Below are 26,026 nucleotides of genomic sequence, written 5' to 3'. Positions count from 1 at the left end.
TCTTTTACTACCCCACATGTGTAGTGGAAATTATCCCCAAAACAAACCTGAAATGAGCTCAGTTTATACCTTCCTTCCTTCGCTTTATAACAAACTTCCTTTAGTAAGCTTTGCACTTCTTGCTGCAGACTTGACCCGAAAACCTTCTCTGAAATTTTGTTATGAAATGGAATCTGAACAACCCTATTTATAGTTGTTTGCCCATGTACATAAGCCGACATGAGATGATTGTGAGCCAACATGTCTATTTGAGAGATTAAATTATTCTTTTGAAGCCGAATTGAGGGAGGTGACTTTGTCTTGGTCTTGGAGGGCTTTCTAACTTATTTAAGGACTTATATAAATATGTAACATGCCCAAGAAGGGTCCTTCATACATGATATAGACTCCAATTGGCTTTTATGACTAGATGACAAATATGAAAGGCTCACAATGGGAGCCATCACTAAAATAAAATTCTTTGCTCATGAAACCCATGAGACAAGCATTACAATAATAATTTTATTTTTCTTCTTTTCATCAATTACATAAAATCACAATTACACGTCATTATGAAGACTGAACCTAGTCACACTTTTCAACAAGGCAAGCATTCCATGCTACTTTTCTCTCCCTTCCATGTTGTGCCACATAAGCTTGGTCAAAACCCCTTGAAAACTTGGTCAAACCTTGGGTCTCCAATATTATTGAGGAATTATTTTTTTGAGACATGGGTTTTGTTCCTCTTGGCAAGTAGATAATTTTGGATGTAGTGCATACCAAAATGATGCAACTTCTCCACTTGTTGTCCCTAGAAAGTTGTGCACCCCTATTGACTACCTTTGACCAACCATACTTGAGAATGCCTCATCTAAATAGAAAAATTCTACGTGGCATGTCATCCTCTCTTTAAGCTTTTGTTATGCAACCAGTTCACAAAATAGAAGAAAAGATAGGTAAAGGACTTCAAAATCAACCTCTTCGAGGGGGTAACCTCCTTTATATTACACAAATGAACAATTTTTGGATGATTCAAATGACAAAACCTCCTTCAATGTATAGGAGTCTAAGGGGTCACAATAGAATCAAAGCCGGCACAACAATAACAATAAGGGGCAACAATGACAATAGTAATGGGGGAATCACTAGTATTATAGGGACCTAACATGCCCTTTTCCTTCAAAAAAGTGTTGTCCTCAATGCTTGAGTAGTTCTTGATGCGTCTGTATAAAATTCTCATCCTCCCATGTGGAATCTTCAGCGTGTAAGTTCTTCCACTTGATGAGATACTCTGAAATTGATCGATTTCGTACCTGTCGAGTGCTTGTTTCTGTCACTGCTTCAGGTTCCAACATGATTTTTCATTCATCGTCAAGTTTTGGCAATATTGTTTGAACTGGGAGCTTGTCACCCTTTAACCTTCTTTAAGCATGAAACATTGAAAATTGGGTACACTCGGGGAGATGCAGGAAGCTCCAATTTGTATGCCATAGTACCAATATTTTGCAACACCTTGTACGGACCCTAATACTTTGGTGATAATTTATTATCCTTCTTAGCTTCCTTGAGGGACATTTGTTTGTATGGTTGTAGTCGTAGAAATACCCAGTCACCTACATCAAAACTTCTTTTGTTGCGATGTTGATCTGCCTGTTGTTTCATTCTATTCTGCGCCAAAGTGAGGTTATCCTTTAAGAGTTGGAGACCTGTTGTTGATGCTCGATGTGATCTGCCACTGCTTGAACCTTAGAATTTTCTCTTAAATATGTTGTGATGGATGGTGGATGATATCCATAAAGTGCCATAAATGGAGTAATTTTCGCTGCAGTATGGAAGGAGTGTTATACCACCATTCAGCCAGAGGCAACCACTTGATCCATTGTGTTTGTTTGTCAGATACAAAGCAACGAAGATATCCTCCAAACGTTTGTTCACTATCTCAGTTTACCCATCAGATTGAGGATGATAAGATGAACTATGAGCTAACTAAGTACCCAGACAAGAAAATAATTCAATCCAAAAATTTTCAGTGAAAATGTGATCTTTGTCACTTATAATAATCTTTGGATTTCCATGTAGCTTTTGAGTTGTTTCCATAAATGCAGTATTAACTGTACTGGCTTTAAATGGATGAGATAATGCACAAAAGTGTGCGTACTTTGTAAGTCTATCAACTACCACCATGATGACACTCTTTCCTTTGGACTTGGGTAAACCTGTGATAAAATCCATTGAAACCTCCTCCCAACGTTGACTTGGAATGGATAAAGGTTGTAACAGACCCGAGGGCTTAATTGTCTTAACCCTATGGTAAGTTTTTAAAAATCTTGGGTGCCCTCCTAAGGGAGAGGTGTGTAATTCCAGAAGAATCCTTTGTTTGAGTTGGGAATCCTTACAGAGGTATAAGTGATCTTTGTACCTAACGAATCATATTTCCAGCTAAATGTATCAGATATACTGGGATCTTGCTGCAACTTTTGAATGAGTGCCCACACTTCTTCATTATTCTTCCATTCATCCCTTGCTTCGTTCATCCAATCTGGTTGGATGATAGAGATGGCACAAAGCAATGCTTTCACATCCTCATCCTTTTTTGAGAGTGCATCTGCAACAACATTTTGCTTCCCTTTTTTGTAGATGATTTTAAAGTCAGGACCCAACATCTTTAGGACCCAACATCTTTGTGCCCATTTTACTGCTCTTCTGAAGATAATCTTTGTTTTAAAAAGTATTTAAGACTATCAAGATCTGTTTTTACCTTGAAGTGTTTTCCCATTATGTAAGGTCGCCATTTCTTAAGTGCATGTAGTATTGCCAGCATTTCCTTCTCATAAATAGCTTTGTGTAAATACTTTCCTTTGATTGGACGACTTTCAAAAGCAATGGGTTTTCCTTCTTGCATTAAAACAACGCCAATTCCGTTTCCTGAGGCATCACATTCCACAGTAAAGGTTTTTGTGAAGTTTGGCGTAGCTAAAACCGGTGCTTGGCACATTGCCTCTTTAAAATATTCAAAGGCCTTCGTTGCTTCTGGAGTCCAAGAAAATGCATCTTTCATCAGTAATGTTGTTAGAGGTGCTGCTATTTTTCCCATAATTTTCAACAAACTTGCGATAATACCCTGTCAACCCGAGAAATCCTCGCAAATGCTTTATTGATGTGGGGAGTTTCCATTCCTTAATGGCTTTAATTTTGCTAGGGTCTACCTTAACACCTTCATGAGATACAATATGACCCAGATATTCCACCTCCTATACTCCAAAGGAACATTTGGAGGTTTTTGCGTATAATTGTTTCTCCTCCAATAGTTTGAGCACCCTGTCAACATGTTGAACATGATCCTCCCAAGACTTGCTATAGATTAGTATATCATCAAAAAATACTAGCAAAAATTTTCTAAGGAAGGGTTTGAAAATGGAATTCATCAAACCTTGAAATGTAGAAGGTGCATTGGTAAGGCCAAAAGGCATGACCAAAAATTCATAATGACCCTCAAGAGTTCTAAATGTTGTTTTTGGAATGTCTTTAGTCTTCATTCTGATTTGATGATATCCTGAACGAAGATCCAACTTGGTGAAGTAAATTGCTCCATGTAATTCATCCAATAATTCATCAATGACAGGAATGGGAAATTTATCTTTAATAGTGAGCCTGTTGAGCTCCCTATAATCCGACACATGCGCCATGATCCATCCTTCTTGTGCACCAACACTACTGGAGGAGAGAAAGAACTTTGATTAGATTGAATTATACTAGCCTCTAGCATTTCTTCGACCATACGTCCAATTTCACTCTTTTGGGCATAGGGATATCTGTAAGGCATGATGTTTGGAGGAACACTTCCTGGAATCAAATGAATAGCATGATCATGATCACGAATAGGTGGGAGGCCTTTGGGAGTCTCAAACACCTTAGAATGGTCGTCCAAGACTTTTTGGAGATTTGGAGAAATAGATCATTTCAATGTGGAAACTTCTATTGAACATAATTGTGCAATTACGCCATGTTGTTCTTTCTTGAAAAGCTTTTTCACACCGTTAGAGCTGATATCTTTTCCGGTTTCCTTGCGATACTCCTTAATTTAACTTCCTTTCCTTCCCAACAAAATTTCATGAAAAGTTCTTGAAAATTAAAAGCTATCGTACCCAAAGATTGTAGCCATTGGACTCCTAGTACAACATCAACACCACCCAATGGAATAGAAAACATAGGACTATTCAATACATATTCTCCCATGGATAACTTGATATTATGGCACTTTCCAGAACAATTTATGGTTCCTCCATTTGCAACCATCACTTGACACTCTGATGCTAGATATAGGAAGCAATTCAATTATTTGGCTATCTTAAAATGAATAAAATTATGGGTACTACCCGAATCAATCAACACTATTACCTTTTTCTTCTTGATATGTCCTTCTATCTTGAGAGTTTGAGGAGTAGCAATTACTAATTCCTGCCAATGCATTACAAACTATGGTTGGATTTATTTATTCTTTCTCTAGGGTTGATTCTTGATGTATATCCTCTTCTTTTGTCGTTTCTTGTTCCTTTTCTTCCTCCTCTTCAAAATCTATGTAAAATAATTTCTTCTCAACACACTTATGAACTTTGGTGTATTTGCTATCACAACTATATCAAAGCCCCTTTGCTCTCTTCTCTTCCAATTGTTGTGGTGTCAACCTTGTAGTTTGTGGAAGGCTAGGGGTAGCAACGCTTCCATCTTTATAGTTGTGAGTGGTAGGTTTTCGTGTTGACATAGTTTGTCTTGCCAACCTAAATACCTTCTCCAATGAATCAGGTTCCCAAGGGCGAACCTCATGTTGGATGTTATCCATTAAAGTCCCTATGAACACATCAATCCTATGCTCCTCTGAAATATCATTTACCCTTATATTCAATTTTTGGAAGTCCTCAATGTGCTCCACCATTGAACCCTTTTGTTTGAGATTTATCAATTGGCTAAAGAAGGTGTTGCTCTTTGTATCCTCATAATGTGCTATCATTTCGTCCGTAAAAATTGACCAAGTGACAATTTGTCTACGGGAGCAAGGCCATCAATACCATACAAACTGATTGGGTTTCAAATATAAAGTTGCAACGCATACTTTTTGTGTGTTTTGCACATTATGGAGATCGAAATATTGTTCCATCTATAGTATCCATGTTATGGGATCCTTGCCATCAAACTTCCTCATATCGATCTTTGGAACATTGTGGGTCTTTATTCCAAAGTTAGAGTTTACGAAATCATGATTAACATTTCTTTTGTTCTCATCATGAGTTTCGTTTATTACCTTCTGCCATTACGAAGTCTTTCTTGTAGCAACTTTGTCAAACCTTCCTTCAAATCTTCCACGTCTTTCTTCAAATCTTCGATGTTGTCCTTCTTCGAATCATGATTAACATTTCTTTTGTTCTCATTATGAGTTTTCTCTACTACCTTTTCGTCATTAGGAAACCTTTCTTGTATCAACTTTGTCAAACTTTCCTTCCAACAATCCATGTCTTTCTTCCAATCTTCAATGTTGTCTTTCAAACCATCCGTCTTAGCTTCTGTTACTTTTTGCGAGAGAGAAATTTGTTGCACTTGATCTCGTAATTTTTATATATCATGTTGCATTTCTTCCTCTTCTTCATGTGTCATAGTAGAGCTTTCGGGTTGCTTACTAGGTGTTGCCATTTTCTTTTTCCGGGGCATCAACTAATGATAATTTTCTTCACTATTCCCTTTTAATCACTTCAAACTAAGTTTTCAAACAAAACTTATGCAAAATTTTAAAAAGACTACACCTTGTTTTTTTTTTGTAGGAGCTTGATATTGAATTTGATGTATCTCCGAAATTTCGGATCTCAAAGGTCTGAAATTGCGAACTGTGGCAGCCCTCTGCGTCCTCTTTCCAACACCATCAGTCTGATCGAAATTGGATTCTCCAAGAAAGAGTTATGTCCAATGTCCCAAGATGACCTGATTATACACTTTTTCAGTAGAGTGAACTTGTACGAAGTGCCACATGTCATTGTTTCAACTTTCCGACTTGAAAACAATACATAGAAAAGTACAGTTCGTCCTCTTTCTGTAACTTCCTACGAAATTTCAATCTGATGCTCAGAGAGAAAGTTATGACGTTTTTCCAAAGGTCACCTATTTGGGATGTAATTCGGGATCCTGCAAGAACCCTAAATGTCTTGGACCATATCTCCGAAAATATAGTGAAGCAAGATTTGAAATTCGAGCGCGAGCTTCACCAAGATTTCGCCTCAAATGGGTTTTAATTTCAGAGTCTGAACCTTCGTAGAAAAATAATTATACCGAAAATGCCACGATGACCTGTTTGAGATGGAATTCTGGAGCTTGCAAAAACCCTAAATTCGTCAGATCATATCTCTGAAAATATAGCGAGATAAGATCTGAAATTTGGACCCGAGGTTCAGAACGATTTCGGCTCATATAGGTTTTTTTTAGCTTTTGAATCTTCGCGGAGAAAAAGTTATAATGAAAATGCCACGATGACCTGTTTGGAGCAGCGAAACACTAGAATCCAAAGCTCTGATACCAAATGTTATGCAACCAGTTCACAGAATAGAAGAAAAGATAGGTAAACGACTTCAAAATAAGCCTCTTCGAGGGGGCAACCTCCTTTACATTTCACAAATGAACAATTCTAGGATGATTCAAATGACAAAATCTCCTTTCTATATATCGGAGTCTAAGGGGTCACAATATAATCAAAGCCGACATAACAATAATAATATAAGGGCACAACAATAACAATAGTGGGCTTCTGTAGGGCATAATAATAATAATGTGGGGACAACTGGGGCACAACAATAACAATAAGGGGCTACAATGACAATACTAATGGGGGAATCACTAGTATTATAGGGACCTAACAACTTTGCAATTGGGAACACTGTTGAATTTTCAACATCTAGGACCAATTTGCACTGGGAGCATGAATTGCGTTGGGAAGTGTAAAAATGTCGTTGACTGTGAGACTATCATTTCTGAGAAATATTTGAGTGATAAGTTATAACGAACAAAGTTTGTACTTCACAACGATCTTCAGGATGCTTGGTACACGAAGACATCCATTGAGGATAAAAATATATATTGAATAGTATAGAAAATAATTGATGAAATGATTGCAAATGAGGGTGAGGGCTTGCTTATATATACCTAGGCAAGTACCCCTTTACAAACGGTCATGTCTTGAGAGACATGCCTCTTCAATAATAATTACTAGTTAATTAATCATTATTTATCACTATTACTATTTATGTTATTTATATTATTTTTATATATATTTTATTAATAACATTGCCTTCCTCTTCAGAAAGCTTTGTCCTCAAAGCTTATCGCTGACAAGGTGTATCATCTATTCTTTGTCTTTGTAATCTATTCACATCTTTTGGAATTCTTCGATTTTTCATCTTCATTGATACAAGATGATAAGATCCTCTGAGTGATAAACAAAATAGTCGAACTGAGAAGGGATCTGACCATCCTAAATCAATCTTCTTTGGAATCTTGTGGTTGCTAGAAACTTGTGATGAATTGTTATAATATGACTAGATTGTGCAAACTTCAGTTTTCTTTGGAAGATAAGTTTGTTGTTTATGTTCTAAGTGATACAGATTCATAGCTTGATTGAGATGTTTGTTCTTGTGATTCAGTTGTAGATAAGGAGTTCTTTTGGTTTGTCTTTCCCTTATCATTTGCGTGCCAATATTCTGATTTACTTTAGGTTTTGATGGTGTTGAGTTGGTTACAAAATCTTCACTTGGAATTTTTATCGTCTGAACTGCAACAACTAAGTGTGTTTTTTCTTCAACTAGCTTGTTTTCTTTGTGAGTTGTGATATTCACTGGATCAATATTCATTCCTTTCTCTTCGACTTGAATTTCTACATTTGAAGATTTTGATGCTTCCTTCTCAATAAGATGTTATACCTTGTTTTCCAATGACTTTTTGTCCTTCTTAAGCTTCTTAATGTAAGTTAATAATTTTTCACAATGGTCTTTAAGCTGAGAAACTTCTTCATTTTTGTCAGCGGTGATTTTATCAACTTGCCTTTACATATTTTGTATTGCTTTTTTACTTTCTTGAAAAAATATTTTTGGGATCTCTTGTATGTATTTTGGTGTTACTGAATCCGAATTCAATGCAATGTCTTGTAGTTTTATTTTTTTCTCCCTTTAGGAAAATGTCAAAAACTTCTTTTTCGTATTTAGGATAAAAGACCATAGTGATCATCTAGGGTGAGCCCAAAATAACGTCACCTTGGTGGCTACAGAGGGATCGAACTGAGAATTGTGATATAAATGTATAATCCCCAATGTTTAATTGTAAATCGGTTATGTCACATTGTCTTTTATCCCAACGATCTACCTTTTCGATTATATTTGACTTCGGAATCACATTTGGTTTGCGAGTTTAGGGATTATATTTTTTTTTCTTTGGCGGGAGAGATAGAAATAGTAACATCTTTTCCTGCAAGAGTCCCCTTAATTCTAATTAGCACTGGAGCATAGCTGGGGGTGAGGTTTTTAAAAATCTTCCTTCATTTCCAAATCAGTCTCCATTCTTTTCTTTCGAGTGATTGACTCTATTTTGTGTTCGTCGATAATATCGTCAACGATACTTTGACCAAAGAGTTTATGTATCCTTTTTAACGACTAAGTATGCAAGTATGAAAATAGCCTCTTCTTCAATATGCCTTTGATAATACCAGTTCTCTTTATATGAACCCAAGTTGTAATATTCTCAAGTAAAATGGTTGTGGTAGGGAATTGGTATGAATCAATGATAATTAAGGATAATGTAATTGCAAATAGTACAAAAATTTTGGCGTCTGTATAGTGCACAAATTTGCGCAGTGGTGAATTGATCGTTATGTGGTTGTGGTTCACAATAGAGGTTGGTCATTATATTGTTGTGGTTCGCAGTGGAGGTCACAAATATGACACAATTCTACTTGGTCTAATAGCACAGGTTCATTAGCGACAATGTATGGCTGAGTAAAACAATGGAAGCATATTAATAAATCATAGGTCCAGTGGTGGCTACATTGTAGTGTGGGGTTGGGCCACGCTGTGGTCGGGCTATGCTTTGTTCACACTGGGCCAGCTGATTGGCCAATTTCTTTTTTCTTTTATTTAATTTTGATAATTTTTTTGATGTATTTTTTCTAAACTTTTTTAATGTATTTTTATTATTGTTTTTATAATTTTTTTAACCTTTTTCTATATTTTTTTAATATAATTTTTTTCCCATAATATGTTTTTTAAAGATATATTTTCTCCTTTTTTTGAACTTGATTTTTTTTTCTTTATTATATATATATATTATTTTTTTTATGATCAAGGGCCTGAATGACGATATGCAAAATGGAGAAAATCCAATCTCTGTATATCGAAACACTTCAATTTCATGGTAACAAGGTTGACGAAAGGTTGATGACCAAAGGCTGGATTAGACTAGCTTTGTGCAGCGGTTGAGCGGCTAGAGGATTAAACAACTCTGATACCAATGTAGCGAACAATGTTCATACTTCACAACGATCTTCAGAACACTTGGTACACAAAGACATCCTTTGAGGGTAAAAATATATATTGAATAGTATATAAAAGAATTGATGAGATGATTACAAATTAGGGTGAGGGCCTGCTTATATACCTAGGTAGGTACCCCTTCACAACCGGTCATGTCCTTAGAGACATGCCTCTTCAATATTAATTACTAGTTAATTAATCATTATATATGACTAGTACTATTTATATTATTTTTATATATATTTTATTCATAACGTAAGACATCAAAGCCAAGACCATCGATAGACTCATAACCATGTGGAAATACAGGCACACTTGACATGGGCTGGGCTGGCCCCTACACTAGTGATCACCTTTATGGAAGGGAGGCTCCTCCGAAACTATGAGTCCACATATAAGCTTACCTAAGGACCTCCAATCATATCTAGGACAAAAGGAACCCGAAATGAACTCAAAGTGATCGGCCATGATTTGATCATAAAAACACTTCAACATGACATAGGGTCTATGATGCCTACAGGGCCTCACATGGTTGTTGCATGGCTTTGACTTGTGACCTTGGACTTACAATGGTGTTTAAGAATGCTCCTATAGGGTCTCACATGGTTGTTACATGGCTTTGACTTGTGACCTTGGGCTTACAATGGTGTTTAAGAATGCTGCAATGAATATATAGGTACCCTTTTTGAAAGAGGGCTAACATGTCCCATCTATGAGATTATAGGAAGGAATTTTTGTCGTTTCAGGGAGTCTCAGAACTCTATCCACTTTCTTCCGCTTCCTGGACAATAGATGCTTGGCACTATAGAGGAGGGAGACATTTGAACTTAAGATCTTGTTCACTTCACCCATTCCATCCTAGAACAGACCTCATCTAGATGATTACAACTTTCTTTTTAGTGCTTCTAGCAGACAGAGGTATCAAGAGATACGTAGATAGCAACACTACATCAACAATTAGATTTGTGAGACACTAGGAGGCTTTCATGCTCGACTAGCAAGACCCCTATAGACATGTTGCCTCAATTTCCAAGACACCTATTACCACACTTGCAGTTAGGATACCTCCCCTAGATCTTTATTGTGGGTTGTAGCACATAGGCAATGAGACATGTCTTAGACCATATCTTCTTTCTCTTCCAGTTCATCAGACCATACATCAGACGAGTTTTTTTCCCTACAATTATCATACATCAGACGAGTTTTTTTCCCTACAATTATCATACATCAGACGAGTTTTTTTCCCTACAACCTTAGATTGTAGGAGAAATTGCAGTGGGGGAGGTAGATTGTTCCTAGGCAAGCCATCCCCTCTGACCAGTCATCTATCAAGAGTTTCTTCCCTATGTCGCATCAAGGAGGTTGATTCCCCCCTAATGAGTCATCTATCAAGAGTTTATTCCCTATGTCGCATCAAGGAGGTTGATTCCCCCCTAATGAGCCATCCCCCTTGATAGTTTTGGCAATAGTGTTGGCGTTTTCCTTCAATTCCCTGTAGAACTTGTCCAAACTTGCACTATTGATTTGATTCCCTGCTCCATTCTTTGAGCCTGGAGCAGCCTTTGCTCTCCCACTTTGTATCTTACATTGTTGTACCTAGCAGTTCCAGTGACCTCCTTATCGCCATTTTTTGCACATTAATAAAATTATCTTATCCTCTGCTATATATAGACATAAAATGAAAGTTTACAAATATAAACAACGGTTCTCTTCGTGAATTATTTGATGATATCAAAATCATAATGTGTTAATTAGATAAGATCATACATGATCATCGTATTCATACTGTAGGTGGGAATGCCAATGGAAAATACAAAATAGGCTAGATACAAGAATTGTAGATTGTAGAATCTTATAGCTTGCTAGTTGTCCTCTTTTATGTCATAACAAGAACTATTGAAGATCTCCACCTTTGCTGGATTATACTGTATTTCCTGGACACTCGAAAGTTTCTTTAATTTGTCAATTTATTATTTCTTTTGGTAAAATACTAAATGCCAATCGTATTGACTCTGGACTGATCTTGTTAGAATTTCTTCTTGGTACTTGGCCAGTGATAATAGTTGAAATGACCGAAAAACATGCTTTCAGATTAACCTGAGAATATGTGGCGAATGGTTGAAATCCAAGTGTGGCCAAGGGCCAGGATCAGAGAGGTTTCCATACCATTTTAATGAACCAAACTAACTCATCTACTGAAAATTCAAAATTAATAGGACAGCAATGATACAAGATAAATATAATGTATTGAATATATATAATGTGAGAGATGATTAGAATAGCATGTGATGTTGTGTATATGTGTTTGTGTTTGCTATAGATATTGTAAGGTTTTTGGCATTTTTTTATGTTTCTCATATTTTAATTGTGAATATTGGTATGAAATTTCATTGTTTAAATTTTGGTTACTAGTGAAAAATCCTTTCGCCTATGGAGTGAGATTCAATTTATGACGTGTGCATTGCTCCATATCTGAATGAATTTGGAATATTTCTTATGTTTTATGTGAATAATGATAATTTTATTTATAGAGGCTTTTCGATTCCCATTGGGTGGATACTTTGAGCAAGCAAAACAAGTAGTCTGTTTCGATTTCATCATCACCATCTTCCATCTTTGTTCCACAAAGTTCTTTAAATTTTAAATATTGTCATTTGTGATGTTGTCAGGCATTTTAACGTATGAAGTTTCATAATTCTTATTTGATTTTAACTTATTGATGGAAATTCCTTTAACCTGTGCATTGACATTCAATTTATAAGTTGTGCTCTATTGCTTTATGTCTGAATGAGTTTGAAATATTTCTTTTCTTTCATATGAATGGTGATAAATTTCATTTTTCTAGTGGCTGTTTTCTTTTAATATTTGGAAATCCATTTCCTGCCATTTCTCAATTTATGAATGTTTTATCCATTTCCAGTTGTTTTATAATGATCTAACCTATTTCCTGCCCTATTTATCCCTTACCATTGCCATGTTGAGACACACGGTTGCTGCTGTTTTTCAAATCCTGTCTATTAGTTTTGGCCAAAATTGATTAGTACCTACTTAAGGATTATAGAGTGAGCACATCGCTATTTGATTTTTTGTCTTTCTGTATTGTATCTATTGCATGCATTTATTTGGTCTATGTTGGTCATTTAGTTTTGAGTGATAATAATATAATTAAAAAATTTGCAGCTAAATCTATCAACTGATTAATTGAACTTTGAAATCTTCAAATTGAGATTTTCTGGTGATTTTTATTGTTATACTCTATTATGCAGGTCAACAGCCTAAGACAGGAGCTAAAAATGTTAGCATCGTCAAGGTCAATCACAGTTGTCACAGGGAATTCTCAGTCAGGTTAGGGAGCCATACTTTTATAATTATCCATAAACACCGTACATTTTCTTGTTTGTCTATCCTCTACTTTGTCTGATGATAATGCCCAATGAAGCTTGAGAATGCTACTAAAGATGACATTTTCAAATCTGATCTGTTACTGGAGGACTCTGACATTTACAAATAATTTAATTAGGAGTATTGTTATAATATAATAACACAGACAAGTATGGAGATAACAATCATTGTTGCTTACATCAGGACTGGGATAAAATCAGCAAGCATTTGGAAAAACAAAAAATTGTAAACATTGGGAAAATCTGTAAAATCAGCAAATTTCTGCAAAATAAACAAATAAATAAATGTTCATTTTCCCCATTTTTGTAACATTTAAAGCAACACCACAAAATAAATGCATTGCCACATTAATATGAAAATAGAACTAATATGTAAGATCAATGTATAAGATGTCTAGTGCTACATCACACATCAACGTTGAATCATGTCCTGAATCGTGAGTCCTGACTCAGCATCAAAATATCAATAAAAATATAATAAATGTATCTCATTGTCATGAGTCATCTACAATGAAATTAGATATAGGAAAAGTGATTTCCTCTGTCCCTTTTACGGGAAAAGGTGATGGCTTTTCCTCCAGGGGAAGAGGGCCATGGGGCTAGTGTTGGACTCTGACGTCCTTTACAAAAAGTAGGAGGTAGACATTGACATTCTCTATTGGTGCCCATGCTATTGCTAGGTCCAACTCACTCTAAACCCTTTAAGGTGGTGGTGTCACCTCCTTGTCCTTCTCTACCTCTCTCTCCCCTGTTACCTCCTTCAGTGCCTCCTCTAACCAATCAATGACCGACTCCATGACAAGTCTCTTAGTCTCAACCATAGTATTCAAAACTGGCTGGTTCGAGCCGTAAACCGGCCGGTTCAGTAGGCTGTGCCTTCAAACCAGTTGAAAAACCAGGGCATCTAGGGTTGTGGGTGTGTTTTGGGTTTGACCGACCATAAACCAACTGGTTTCCCTTGAACCGACCCATTTATTGCTATGCCGGCTGTGGACCCCATGGAAGGCTGCTCCATGGTTTTTCAAGTGGTTTTGAGGGAAACTAGGGGTTGTTTCTCTCCAAAACAAGCCCTCCAAGCCTTTAAAAGGATGTCTCACCTCTCATTTGCCACACACATCTCATTTGGAGTTTGTGTAAGCTTCATTGTGAGCTTGGAGAGTGTTGAGTTTTTGCTAGATTAGTGGAACAAAGAGTTTGGGCTGAGTAGTAGCCACCATGCCTCCAAAAGCCAAGGATAATGCATGGGCTCATTGTGATATATGATTGATGGCAAAATGATCTGCAAATATTGCTAAAAATCTATTGAAGGAGGGGGTATTAATAGGTTCAAGTAACACTTCGCTGGGATAGGAGGCCATGTAAAGCCATGTTGAGCACATACCTTTAGAAGTTTGAGACTCAAGTCACTCAACCAATTGAGAAGTTTGTGACTCGAGCAGTTGAAAAATTTGAGAGTTGAGACTCAACCAACTGAGCTTGATCATGATGAGAACTTACAAGCAGTGTTGATAATACCGTTGTCGGCAAAATATTGATGAGGGTCTCGGCGAAAATATCGGCAAACATAAAAAAATATTTATTTATTTATTTTTATTTTTGTTTTTTATTTTCAGATTTTTAAACATATAAAGAAATAATGATATGTAGCTGAGATTTTCAAAATATGGAGATATTTTGCCGAGATTTTCATAATATCACGATATTTCGCCGAGATTTTGAAAATATCGCTATATTTACTTGCCGAAATATCATTGCCTTGAAAATCATGCGATATTCACAATATTTTGCAAAATATTGTAGATATTATCAACACTGCTTAGAAGTGATAATGTTGATCACTAATATGTAGACTTGTAGTAGGCCAGTGGCCCCATAGCTTGTAGCATTGTTTTTGGACTCTAGAGCCATTTAGAGCCTCATTGATTATGTATTTTGTTGCTGATATGTATTGCACTTGCCACTCGGTGCCATTTTGAATCTTGATATATATTATATTCACTTTTAAATGGTATAGAGCAAACTTTGCATATTTTGTCTCTATTGGCTGGAATCATGGTTTTAAATTGTAAAATTAGTTTTTTTTTCATTAAAAATTAATTATTTTATGTATTTTTTTAAAACCAGTTCATTGTGATCTAACTAGTCCCAGCTTTGATCGGTTCCCGTTTGAAACCCAATTTATTAGGTGGACCGGTTCGGTCACCGGTTCAAGTTTTGAATATTATAGTATGTATTATATTGCAATTATATTAAAAAAACATCCATAATTCCAAATTAGTTGTAGAATATATGAAAACATGCATATTTAGATGCCAATAATGATAGAAATGACACCCATGGTACATTGATAATTAATTATTCGAGCATCATTCATTTAGATTCTAGTGATTACAAACAAACATGCAAATTTTTAATCCACATAAAACAAAGTAGATCATTAACTTATGGAATGAAATAGGTTATCTAGAGACTAGCAACTATCAACAATGACATGACCAAATACTTATGTTCACAAAATAGGCTGTTTGCAAACTGAAGTATGAAGACTAAAAGGTCTAGTCCCTCCAAACAAGAAACTAAGCTAGTTGCTCAGTACCTCTTTATAGAAGAAGTGTGCACCAATTGTGAAAGCACGCATGTTTCCAAATGTTGTAGCTGTGTGATAGTACCACCATGCATGTTTCACCACTCCTTGACAAACAATGTTCCACCATCTCTTATATCAAGATCCTCATCATTAATATCATACTTCATTCTTTGCCTCTATCTCGATGCTCTAGGGACATCAGTTGACAGTGGACACCACCCAATTTTGATGAAACAGCGGCACAGCCTAATCCAAGCCTTAAAATATGGTAGAAAAAGCTTTACATGCTTGATCAATGATTTTGGTCCAAGTGAAGGGTAGATTTTTGCTAAGGCCATGAAAAAGGAGTTCACAAATCAACACCACCAACATTGGGGTGCATATAGCACTTGGTACTCGATTAAATGCTGATTACATAGTAACATACCCTCATACGTGATGGTATCCAATGAAAATATTGCAATCCCATCGATCCTTAAATTTTGAAAACTATTAGGTTCACTAAATTTTGAATCGAATATGGAATTATATTTTCTCTATATGAAGTTTGATGAGGTTAACATTACCATTAGGGAGCGTCTAGGGAGTGCTGGCAGAACACGTAGGGAGTGCGTTGGGAGAATGCTCGTCGCTAGGAGTGTCCTTGGGAGCATCATACTCCTGAATTGGCAGGGAGCGTGCTAAACAAGTTTAGAGTGTTCTCCTACTCGAAGTGTAGTTCCAAGGCTAGAGTGAGGGGTGGGGGATGCTTCCTATAACCTCGGCCCTTGTAATGGCCTAGAGTAATTTTATCCTAGAATTTCTTGAGGTTTTTCCATAAATCTTTCTTGTCATTCAACAGTGGGGCAAATAACTCATTCAGTTGCAGAGGACTAGAATTACAGTCTAGTTCCAGAAATAGCACAAAATATAATACAGTAATCTGCGACACTATTTTGTGACTCAGGCAATAACCCATTCAATAACTTATAAGCAATACTACTCAACATGAAGCAATATTCCCATTCAATAATGATACCAAAAATTCATAAGACTCCAGGTTCAATGACAACTTAGTATCATGTCCAAATTCAACATAGTCCGACTAACAAGTATTAACCAATCCAATTGACTAACTATATCTGTAGTTGTTATCTAGCACTATCTTACATATCCTGTTCAGAATATTCGACAACTTCAGAAAGAGGGCATCATTCCGATAGAGCCTTGACCATGAACTACAAAGCTCCAGGATTGAGATAACACTTGCCTCAAGGCTACTAGCGATTTTGCCTCCAGAACTATATCCCAAGTAGTTCTCTGATTTGGTCCAGATTCGGGGTATCTATGCACCAGAGAGACCTAGTGTATTCCCTTAGCTAAATGCGGGTGACCTGCTTCAGATAACTTGTGGTGCCTTGACTATCTCAGAAAAATTCGCTAATCTGATCCTGTGGCTACGGGCAGTCTTGGCTGCTTCAATAATCTCTTCATAACTAGCACAGATACATGAAATATTCTTTGATTACTTCACTCTAGCTTCCATGTCGTATTGTGGCCCACAATGTGATTGTGTCTCTGCCTTTAGTGAGGGCATGTCACGCTAGCTTCCATGTAAGATCTGTTGTGTGATTCTGTTTTGGTCTTTGACTTGTGAGCGGTCTGCTGCGTTATCCACGTTGTGTACACTCATTTTGTATTTGTTGACTGCTGCAAAGTCAGTGCTCTCCTTCTACTGATCCACGATATCACTTCTCCACTTGCCACACTCAGACTAGAATTAGGCCAGACCTAACTCGGCCTCGATTATTCTTGAATTTGCCCGATGCTGAAGCTGCCCGAACTGCAACTTATCCTGTATTGTCACCAAAACAACATCAGGACGTGCCCCCGAGATGCCTATGTTGTTCCTTGATCAATGTACAACCATAGAAAGATCACGTCTTTATGTGCCGACCAGGCCAGAGCTACTTCAAATCCCTTTTTGTTTCTTTGCAATCCAGAACAGATTAGACATGATCCAAAACTTCGTTGTTAATTTCCCTTAGACCAGACTTGCTTGACTAGGAAAGAATCCGACTTCCTTGCTTCAGATATTGCCTCCAGAAAGAATTCATGGGACTTGGTGCCTTACCAGAAAAATCTTTCCAATAATCCTATGCCAGAAGAAGTAGAAAATAGGGAAAATAAAGAGAAAATAAGCTTATCAACTAGGATGGAATCTTTCACCACCGAAACTGATAGGAGAAAAGGGGTCTTAAAACCCCCAGAGCCTGAGGCTCAAAAAAAACAAAAATTAAATGTTCCAATCCAATGATGATCCAAATGAATCCAATCTTCTTGAATTTATAGATTTCTTTGAGGGGCTCTCCTTCCTTAATTGATTTAGTAAACTTTACTCCAAGTCCCCAACTTTGGGTTTCTTTGCCCAACAGCCCCAAAACTTGCCCAAAATTGGAAATTTTGGTCCTTGGGGTTTTTGGTTTTCCCTTTTATTGAGGACTGTCGCATATGGGGATCGATAGGCTATTTAGTCCTTTTTGGCACTTAATTTTGTGGGAACATTAGCCCCCCCTTCCCGACATTGCTTGTCCTCAAGCAATGACAAGTTCGTTGCGACTCCTTCAACTCCTTCCTTTAGAGCATGTTCTCTGGTTTTCTTAGTCATTTCTATTTATTTATCAACAAATTCCATTTTTTCTTCAAACAAAGACAATATTTTCTTCGCTAGCTCCTTGGCTTTTGTCTCTTTTCGTAGTTCAGGAACAGAACTACCTTGAATTGTCTCTTTGCCAGTTACATGATCCATTTTTATCCTTGAGCCTTGGCCTATACAAGCCGATTGCCGACACCTGCCTCTAATGGATTTCCGATGTCCATTTCAAGAGGATTGTTTTTTCTGAACAAATTTCTGCTAGACGTACCCTCAAAATCTGTTGTATTTTCCCATCCCACCCAATCAGGATGCTTGACAGAAAATACATTAATACTTCTCTCATCATATTGAGGAAGGGTCAAATTATTGGAAATATCAATATTCTCCAGCTCTGAAGTCAAATCAAAATTTAAGGTGCTCGCTGTCTTGGTCTCTATATCTATATCTACACCATTTGAAGTGCCTTTTGGAGAAATGACTGTATCTTCCAAATTCCCGCCATCCCTTAACACACTTATATCATTACAGCTGCTGCTACCACCCCTATTAGTTGATGTTATTGTGTTGTTTGCTAAGACTAAAAATGCCTTCACGAGCATGTTTGAATGCTTGTTCTCATAAAGCATACTTACACACGGCAGACCATCCTTGTCTAGAACAAACACAAGCTTAGAGCTATCTAGCCTCAAAGCCCCTTTTTCAAACCTGTTCTCCCTTCTCTGTCTAGCAATTTTATGCAGATTATAAACACCTGCAACAATGTCTTGCCAGCCAAATAGTCCCTGTAGTTATGGGTAGCACTTTTTACTGCCATTAGTTTTGCTGTAGTCAAAGATGCATAAAATAATTTTCTGTGCCTGTTGATAGGAAAGCTTGTAGCATGAACAATTTATTGTCCGCCCAATCCAGTGATCCACAACGTCCCCTGAAGGGTGAGTATCCTACGTAACTGAGAAGGTTAGTCTATAAATTCTTGGGTTCAATTAGCACAGTTCTCTACAAAGAAGGCGAATCAACATTGGTAGCATATGCTGGATACTTGTAGAACAGTCTTGTGCCTCTCTATCCAACATAGTCTCGGGATGGACAAAGTAGGAAACATTTGCAATATGGACTCCCACTCTCATGACATCATTCCCTAGGTTTTTAATTGGCAATGCATCATCTACATCCTTTGCATCTCGGGGATCAATTGAGGATATGTGGAAATTTCCCATATCTCTGCTCACTTGAAACTCCTCTATAGGTATTTTCCGTGGAATCTCTGGTAGACAAGTTGGCACCTCAGATGGAGAAATAGCACTGTGAGTTGCGTGCTCAAAAATTGCTACAGGTTGTATTTCAATCCGTCCGCCTTGTCCCAGATTATGCTTAACAAATGCAAGAGGAAGGTAACTCTCTGGTCTCCATACCTTACTTGAAGCAGCTACCAACTCGCTTTCTAGTGTGAGGTCACCTTTTTGCAACCAGTTCTTCAGCTTGCCTGGTAAAATGTTCACTGAGACAGTCATTTTTGGAAATCTGGAATCTGTAGGTACCAACTTGATAGAACTTCCCTTATTGTGTGATGTCAATCTTTTGAAACTACTCTCTGACATTTTCTCACTTCTGGAGCATCCTCCCCTTGGTCCTTCCTTGTATGCAAGCCACCTTTTAGCTTCAAGAGAACCAATTACTGCCTCACGACATGAATATTTCTTAATGATGCCTATCACTCCATCAGTGGGTCGTTAATTTGGTAGTGAGTTCACAGTCGAAGCAACAACTGCTATTGCCTCTGCCAGCTTATCTTGCTGGTCATGGTTACACCTAACTTCAGATGATTCACTGCTTGACAAATACTGCTCAGCAGTTTTGATATGAAGTAGCCTTACATAATGTACTGGTTGTTGCTTCATTAGCATTAATACAGAAAGCAGTATGGTCAATATCTGACCCAGCATTTTGATCACTTGCATTTGAATTATTATTCATTAGCAACCTGGGACTGTTAGATTTTTCCGAACTATCTACCTTTGATTTGGCCTTTAAAGATTCCTTGCTTTGTAGAAACATGCTGTTGGCAGCCCCAGAATTTGAGTCATTTTTCTGCTTGTTTGTAGCTCAATTCACTTTGGCCCAAGGAGATACTGGGTCATGTTTATAATTAAGGTGTGTTCTATCCTTTCCCAACTTTGCAGAATCTTCCTGACTAGGATGCCCAATGATATCTGTACTTGAGCACTTGTCAATCTTAGGGGAAACTTCTCCATCAAAATGTTCATCCAAACCCATATTATCATCACATTTAAGCGGTGCACCAGCTATGGTAGCTAAGGTTAGCATTTCATCTTCCAGTTGATGGCTGGACAATCTGTCATGATCTTTATCTATAGAATGGGATCAATGTTGCAGGATCCCCCCGCCAAGGATCAGGAGGCGGAACTGCATCCCGTATGATCCGAAAATCTGATCCGCGGTTCCGCCATTTTTTGGCCATTCCTGGAAAGTTAGATCTGTGGAAGCCCGATCTGGAAAGGATTGATTGCGTATCTGTGGACTCTGGAGGTTCGGGCATGTATCCACCTCCAATCGCAAGCAGATCTGTGAGACAAGGTGGACGGTTCACACGGTTCTGTGGGCTTTTTCGTTTTTTGTTGTTGTTGGAAATTTCGAAGGGTTATGTAAGGAACTATTCTCTCCGAATACTCCCAAGGTGCCCCTTGATGCTCCCTAGATGCTTCCTAGATGCTCCCTAATGGTAATGTTAAATTTTTAAAGTAAAAGGACTTTTACTTAAATTTTTAACATTACCATGAAATGACTCAAGATGTTTGGGAGTGGTTCCAACTTCATCAAACTTTATATGGAGAAAATAGAATTTCATATCACATTCAAAATTCAGTAGACTTAACAGTTTTCAGGGTCAATGGGATTGTGGCATTTCATTGGATTATATCATGTATGCGGGTATGTGATTGGCATTTAATCAACAGCACCCAAACCTATATGTACCCCAATGTTGGTGTTGTTGATTGTTGAAATCCTTTGTCATGGCCTTAGCAAAAATGTACACTTCACTCAAGTCAAGATCATTGATCAGTCATGTTAAGCTTTCTCTACCATTATAAGGCTTGGATTAGGCCATTGGATCAAAATTGGGCCATGTTGACTAATATCCCTAGAGAATCGAAGTAGAGGCAAAGGTTAGACAAGAGAAGAGGAATCTAGATTCTAGATGGTTGATGCTGGAATAATTAATCATTGATGTACAATGGATGCTATATTTATCTTGATTTATGTAAAAATATGCATGTTTTCATGTCTTCTATGACTAATTTGGTATTTTGGATTTTTTTTGAATATAAATGCAAATATATATATATAGAGTAGACGGTTCCGAGATGCTTCGCTTCCTAGATTTTTGGGAAATGATGCTTTCACGGATCTGTGTTATGTAAAAAATTAGTTAAATTAGGTTATTATTTAATTTTCAGTTAAATTAGATGAAAGGGCACGATCATAAGATCATGCCCTTTCCCCAAAGGGTGTCCATGGCGATATATAAGCCAGGCACCCGCAATTGTAATATCATCATCTGAAAATTCATCTTTTTAATAAATATTTATATATAAATTTCTGCATATATCTTAAGTTTTCTGCGTCATTGGTATCAGAGCGAGTTGATTCTCGGAGCGCTTCTCCTGCTACACAACTCTTCATACACGGTTCTGTCATTATTTCCTTCATCTGACTTTGCTTCATATACTCCTCACTGCTTTGTTCTGCTGTCGTTTGCGTCCCCTGTCCACACCACATTCCGCCAACTTCACACCACTAGCCACTGCAATCTGAATCAAAGTATATCTTTGCGTTGTGCCAATATCAAACCACATCTCATCCAATCACTATATCGTCTCATTTATCTTCATCATTGACCGAATCTCATTCCCCAGTTAGTGTTTCTCCTTAGCCCTCGTTCCCTTCCTCGTCACCTTTTGCTTCCTGTATTGTTCCCCGACCATGCCAAATCTATCTTTTGCCTGGTTCTGACCTTTTCCCGACACCCTGCTCTGCCTCGTCGACCGTTTGCCATCCGTTGTTAACCCTAACCCATTTTGTTGCCAATCTTCTGACACCTCTGTATGCCTGGTAATCGATCTTCTGTCGTTGGTCGTCGCCGCCAGTTTCGTTGACTCTCGACCATTGCTCTTCCAAACACCGCGGTGGTATCAGCGTGGGGTTTTACTTTTGAAGGTCAAACGAGGGGTGCCTACCAAAAGCCGTAACTATTCATGAGATATATATATAATATATAATATAACTTTATATATAAGTTATATATAATATATATTATAATTTAATTATAAGTTATATGATATATACTTTAATTTAGTTATAAGTTATATATAAATATATAAAAGTTAATTTAATTAATTAAATCTATTTTAATTAATTAAAAAGTTATATATAAAAGTTAATTTAATTAATTAAATTTATTTTAATTAATTAAAAGTTATATATAAGTTAATTTAATTAATTAAATTTATTTTAATTAATTAAAAGTTATATATAAGTTAATTTAATTAATTAAATTTATTTTAATTAATTAAAATTTATATGTATAAAATTTATTTTAGCTAAAAAAAAAGAAGAGGAAAAATATTTTCGCTGGCAAATAAATACACGCCCCCGCAAACCCGCTCAATGTCGACAATGACAATGGCGGATTTCCAAAAAAAATTGTTGGATGCAGAGCATAAGATAAATAGCAACCACGATGAGGTCAATAAAAGACTAAATGAATTCGAGATCAAGCTTGGGGAGCAAGCGGACAAAATAAAAAATCTTCAAGATACGACAAATCGAATAGAGATAAAGATGGAAAGTCAACATGTTCAAACAGAAGTAAACATCAGAGATGCCTTAACAATGCTGAGACTTCTGTGTAAAAGGTCGAATTGTACACCCGAAGAGCTATTAAAAGAAAGTGAAGAGAATCAAGAACACCTCTCATCAGATTCAACAAAGTCAACAGATTCTCATGAAAAGGTTGAATCCCCAAGAAAATCAGCAACACCCCACCAAGAAGCAAGTAACACGGCCTTTACAAACAAGCAACTTTGGGATACCCTTACTAATCAACACCCTTTTTTTGCTCAACCATTAGCCACATACCAGAAGAGGGCAAAGGTTGAGATGCCTAAATTCGATGGAAACGAAAATACCAATGTTGCATGGATAAATAAAGCAGAAGAATATTTTGAGATATATGACATCACTGACGATGACGAAAAGCTCAGACATGCATCCATGAAAATGGAGGGAGAAGCATATAACTAGTATATGTGGTGGAAAAAGACAACACATGTCATTAGCTGGAGGAAATTTAAAGATGCATTCTTCAAAAGATTCCAAGGTGTAAAGGAAGAAGAGTTCTTTTCAAAACTCATCAAACTACGACAAAAAGGAAGTGTGGACAAATACACTCAAGAATGGGAGACCTTAGTAACACGAGTACCTGGGTTATCAGAATCTCGTCTAATTCAGTCATACATCTCGGGACTCAAAACCCATTTACAAGCAGAACTTGAGATGCATGACATTACATCTATAGAAGTAGCAAGACGAAAAGCAAAAACAGCCGAAAAGAAATCCGAACCAATATTTTGGTCAAAAGCGGAAAAAACTTATGCAAGACGAAGGATACCCCAGTATGTGGACTCAAATAATACAAGATATGTTCCACCACATCGTCGTGAAGATGAAAAATCTAATGTGGAAATGCAAAGGATAAAAGAGGGTAAATGTAAACGTTGTGGGGAGAAATGGGACTCCAAACATAGATGTGCTAATGGAAAAGAACCAAAGAACCTATATAATTGTGAAGCAACCAATGATTCAAACAGTGAAGATTATGACATAGAAGACACAGAAGACGCCCCAGAATTCTCACCAGAATTAGATGACGGAAGTATTCCGCAAGTGTCATTATCAGCTATGACAGGTATATCACAACCTCAGACTTTAAAGTTAAAAGGACACATAAAGAAGAACAACGTAGTGGTTCTCATCGACTCTGGAAGCACACACAATTTTTTAGATGCAACCATGGCAAAGAGACTCAATATCTTTTCATTTCCCTTACCAAACATGAAAGTGATGGTAGCTAATGGTAAGAAGATTGAAAAGGTAGGGAAATGCCATAAGGTCAATTTGCAGATTCAAGACTTTAATCTAGAGTCTCCATTCTTCACAATACCGTTAGGAGGAGTAGACGTAGTCTTAGGTATCCAATGGTTACGAACTTTAGGTACTTATGCCGCCAACCATCAAGTACAATTTATAAAATTCAAATGAGGAGGTCAGAAGTACAAGCTACATGGATTCCAAGCACCAAAAAATCAAGTTGTATCATCATCTCAGATGATGAAGCTGAGTCGAAGAAGAGCACCTGCTTATGCAATACAATGTCACCAATTAGAAATGTTATCTGCAAATATGACCAGAGAAGAGTCACCAGAGATACAAGATCTGATTCGGAAGCATGAAAAAGTATTTCAAGACCTACCTATGAAGATGCCACCTAATAGGGAAATCGAGCATACAATAGAAGTCAAGGCAAGATCAGACCCCGTCAACATGAAGCCATACCGATATTCACATCACCAAAAAACGGAAATTGAGAGATTGATCCAAGACCTTTTAGAGTGTGGGACCTTGATCATCTTGGAATATATAATCAAGTGGAAGGACTTACCGAAGAAGACGCTTCTTGGGAGAATGACGCATTTTGTCAACAACATCCGTCGTTGCGTATGCTTTGAGGACAAAGCATTCTTTCGAGAGGAAGACAATGTTATGTAAAAAATTAGTTAAATTAGGTTATTATTTAATTTTCAGTTAAATTAGATGAAAGGGCACGATCATAAGATCATGCCCTTTCCCCAAAGGGTGTCCATGGCGATATATAAGCCAGGCACCCGCAATTGTAATATCATCATTTGAAAATTCATCTTTTTAATAAATATTTATATATAAATTTCTGCATATATCTTAAGTTTTCTGCTTCAATCTGCTTCCAAAAAACATCCCTAGTTCGTGAAACATTGAATAAGATACTTCAGTCATAGTGCCTACTTTTTAGTTTCTGTAGCATCAGATGTGTTCTAGCCACGAAATTTGGTGGAGAGGCTAGAATACATGAGATCTCCGAAACTCATTGTGGAGGTTTGCCGTTACACCAAAACCTGCAGGTGTTGGTAAACGTTACAAACCAGTAACTAGGATCCCCAGGGTGGAAATAATGGATTCTATAGAGGTGCGGTGATTCTTCCAACACTCATAAATCATTTATGGAAATTCCACCTAGAAATGACTTGATTAGATTATTAACCTTTTTTTTTTAATGTTTCCTAAGTCTAAACTTGGGAAAGATGGTTAATTAATTAGAATTAATTAAGTCAAGGTGAGAATTTTCTAGAAACTCACAAATCGATCCAAAAATGATTTGAGCCATCGATTAAGATTTAATCTTGGCCGTTGGAGTCTCAACAGGAAGATATAAGAAGGGATCAATGTGGTGATGGAGAATGCACTAGTGCAGATACTCAGTTGCCCAGGCAATTCAATTTTCTCAGTAGCAGAGACTCAACAGACAAGATAGAGCTAGAAGGTGAGTAGCAGGTGGCAGAGGAGGTCAACAACATTTCCGGAGGAAATATTCCAATTCCAGCAAAGGCAATGAGAGGGAGTGCGTAATTCCCAGAGGGTCTGTGCAAGCACTGCGCAGAGGTTGACACAGAATGATTTGCGTGTGGCTACAGAGGCAGTTCCATGGACAAAAATTAGCTGTGGGGTGAGGGAAAATTCTCACAATAATTTTTCT

At 37.1% G+C, this 26,026-nt stretch overlaps 1 protein-coding gene across 2 annotated transcripts in view; it reads left to right on the top strand.

Moving 5' to 3' along the window:
• The window catches only part of LOC149222538 (uncharacterized), a 160,657-nt gene that overhangs the window by 79,666 nt on the left and 54,965 nt on the right, over window positions 1-26,026 (top strand). For both annotated transcript variants that reach the window (XM_089385505.1, XM_089385504.1), the window contains one exon: window positions 12,803-12,881. In XM_089385505.1, the coding sequence (XP_089241631.1) occupies window positions 12,803-12,881 (79 nt within the window). The remainder of the gene's footprint in view (window positions 1-12,802; window positions 12,882-26,026) is intronic.

The sequence above is a fragment of the Pinus tabuliformis genome, chromosome Q (assembly GCF_031772625.1).
Source record: "Pinus tabuliformis cultivar Carrire ecotype Pingquan chromosome Q, CPIR1, whole genome shotgun sequence".
Lineage (NCBI taxonomy): Eukaryota > Viridiplantae > Streptophyta > Pinopsida > Pinales > Pinaceae > Pinus > Pinus tabuliformis.
The sequence above is the reverse complement of the archived record's forward strand: the minus strand, read 5'-3'. Positions and strand labels throughout refer to the sequence as shown.